General features: G+C 27.4%; 1 protein-coding gene across 1 annotated transcript in view; it reads left to right on the forward strand.

Moving 5' to 3' along the window:
* The window catches only part of Droj2 (DnaJ heat shock protein family (Hsp40) member A4-like), a gene marked incomplete in the record, with an annotated part of 12,909 nt that extends 9,761 nt beyond the window's left edge, over positions 1-3,148 (forward strand). Inside the window, 3 exon segments of the mRNA XM_067050629.1 lie at positions 7-125; positions 775-940; positions 2,840-3,148. Of these exon segments, the coding sequence (XP_066906730.1) occupies positions 7-125; positions 775-940; positions 2,840-2,990 (436 nt within the window).
* Positions 3,149-3,216: the final 68 nt, after the last annotated feature.

A 3,216-nucleotide genomic window follows, 5' to 3' on the forward strand; every position in this document is an offset into this window, starting at 1 on the left:
TTGTAGGAGATCTGGTTCCGACCTTGTTATGCTTATGAATTTAGAATTGGTTGAAGCCCTTTGTGGATTCCAAAAGACTATTCATACCCTCGATGACAGAGATCTAGTCATTACAGCCATTCCAGGTAATTATAATTAATACAAATATTTTTTGTTTCTGATCAATGCTGTTGTAAGGTCTTAGTCTAGTTTAAATATTTTACTACTAACTGATCCAATCATAAGATGTCTAGAGATCTTGATTTTTAACAATGAACTAACCAAGTTATGTTAAAAAAAACCCATCAAATGTAGGAAAATAATAATTAATAATAAGAAGGTAAAAAAAGAAATCCTCTTTCAAATCATGAATCTTAAGGCATATTCTAAATACAAATAAAAAGAGAAAATGATTAGATGAGCATTCATAGATATCTTTCTATCAATTTACAAATTTGTTTAAAGCTTTTAATTGATATTCTGTGAGAATTAGATGGACAGTAGGTGATAAAAGATACATGATTTTTTAAGGTTGCTATTATGTGTAATACTCTAGGGTATTAGAGCAACAAATGAATGAGGGAATAGAAAACTTATTTTGTATTCCAAGAAGTTGCTGATCATATTACACCCTCAATGTGAAATGGATCCTGGCTGAAAAAAATTTCAGATCAATTCCTGTGATAATAAGAGATCTTTATACTAGATAAATTCCCTGTAGTTATAAGAAAAGTAAAATAATTATAATATATATTTTAGTTTAAATGATGTTTTCTAATTTATTTATTTTTTTAGGTGAAGTCACTCGTCATAAGGATTTAAAATGTGTTATGGGAGAAGGAATGCCAACCTACAAGAATCCATTCGAAAAGGGTCGTTTAATAATCCAGTTTACCGTCAGTTTTCCTACTAAAATGAATCCCGAAATCATTCCACAGCTGGAAGCCTGCTTACCACCTAGGTAAGTTATAAATAATTTATTAAATTGATGTAAAGGCTATTACAATACTCCTCTCTTTATTTGACTTCCAAGGTTTAACTCGTTATTCATAAATAATATTTAACAAGATGGAACGATTAGGGCTGAAAATAAATTTAAAAATTGTAGAAACTATGTAATTAAAGTTTAATATCATTTATCATTAGGTCAATATAATACTGTATATTTTTATTTACTAAGATGTTAAGGTGAAGAAAAAAACTTCCATTCAGAATGTTATGACTATTCCATATTTTTTGTACTGTTTCGGGTTTCTCCATCTTCTAGTACTAATATCCTATAGCTAAAACCGTTTTATAAACAATTTTACCTCATTTTGTTAAGTGAATCTATTTCTTTTTGAAAAATTGTCATTTAGTCACATAATTTAAACAATGTCGTCTATCCCTTAAGCACAAATTATACAAGGCATTATCTTATCTCTATCCATATGATACAATAAACAAACAGCACATTGATATCGAGCATATTGATGATAGTAAGGGATAACATGGTCCGATTTTTATAATTATTATTTTGTTATAACTAAATTAATAATTATTATTATTTTGTTTGTACATTTCAGGTTTTAAGTATTATATATTCCTAAAATTATAATAATTATCAACAATTTTGTATGTACACAATTAAAACATATACTCCATTTTACCTCATTGTTAAGTACATCCATTTCTTTTTTTAAATTTTTCATATGGTCACTTACTTAAAATTTATAAAACATCATTATTTAATCACTACCATTCACTATTGATACATTCATCTGTTCCTTTAGCATAAATCAATATTAGATTATATTAGGGATTATCTCTTTGGACATATCAATACACCTCTTTATTGTTTGTCTACATCATTATTAATATGTCTATTTTTAATAAAATTTGCTATTCATGTTAAATATGGTTTTGAATTAAAGAATTTTATTTTTGATTGTTTTTCCTTTAAAATCTTTATTAATATTAGTATAAATTTTAGTGTTTTAACCTAATGAAATATGGTGGTAAATATAATTTTTTTAATCTAATTATTTATGGGGGTGGGGTTAGTATTGTTTTAACCTAATGATGTATAACTGATATTATATGAAATTAACTAGTTGACCTTATAGTATAGATAGTAAAAGATACGATGGTCCGAGTTTTGGTAAATATTGTTTTAGCATAATGATACATAATTGATATTATTTTAAATCAATTAGTTGACCTTATAGTATAGATATTAAGAGATAAGATGGTCCGAGTTTTAGTAAATATTATTGTTTTAGCATAGTGCTACATAATGATATTATTTTAAATCAATTAGTTGACCTTATAGTATAGATAGTAAGAGATAAGATGGTCCGAGTTTTGGTAAATATTATTGTTTTAACCCAATGAAACATAATTAATTTGAAATTAGTTGACCATTTAGGTAATGAAGGATAACACGGTCTGACTAGAGAAATTGTTTCAATCAAATAACACATAGTAAGCTAGAGGTTACCAGTCAATGGTTAACAAATATACACATAATATGAATTAATACTTGATGCATTGTTGTTTTTTTTAAATTTCTGTTACCTGTTTTAGATCGAAAGAAAAAGGAGAAAGCTTTTTTGTAACTGAAATTTTAATTCAATTTTAAGTATAATTGTTTTAAAAATAGCTTTTCAAATTCTTTTGGTATTAACATACCAGGCTCCAGTATTATTAACCTTACGATTTAACCTAAGTGGTCATTATTAATACTGAATTTTTTTCTTCTTAAGTGTAAAAACTCCCACTTTGTGAGTTATTCTTTTTTAATTATTTCATCTTAACGAATTTGGCCCTAAGTATCTTCATATTTATCGAGATTACCTAATATTATAATGTTTGATTACAGGGTGGAACAGATAATTCCAGACAACGCTGAAGAAGTTGAAATGATTGAAGTAGACAATGAAGAGGAATCGCGGCGGCGAGAGAGAGCTCACCAGTACGAGGAAACTCTCGGGGGTCCAGGTTCTAATAGGGTCCAATGTGCTACGCAATAACCTCGTCTCTTGAATATTTACTTCAGTGTAATCTTAAAATGCTTCTTTCTTAGTTTCAGTACCCTCCATTTTCTAAATAATTGTCATGCCACTGCGTCTCCAATAGGTGTTACTGGTTTTCATTGCATTTATCTCTAAGTAATAAAGAATTTTTTTGACCATGCAGTAAATAAAACTAGATGTATTTCGTATATGTAAAATGTATGTGTTAATTTGTATTTTTTTT

Source organism: Halyomorpha halys, unplaced genomic scaffold, assembly GCF_000696795.3.
Source record: "Halyomorpha halys isolate HHAL.00 unplaced genomic scaffold, Hhal_1.1 Scaffold1100.1, whole genome shotgun sequence".
NCBI lineage: Eukaryota > Metazoa > Arthropoda > Insecta > Hemiptera > Pentatomidae > Halyomorpha > Halyomorpha halys.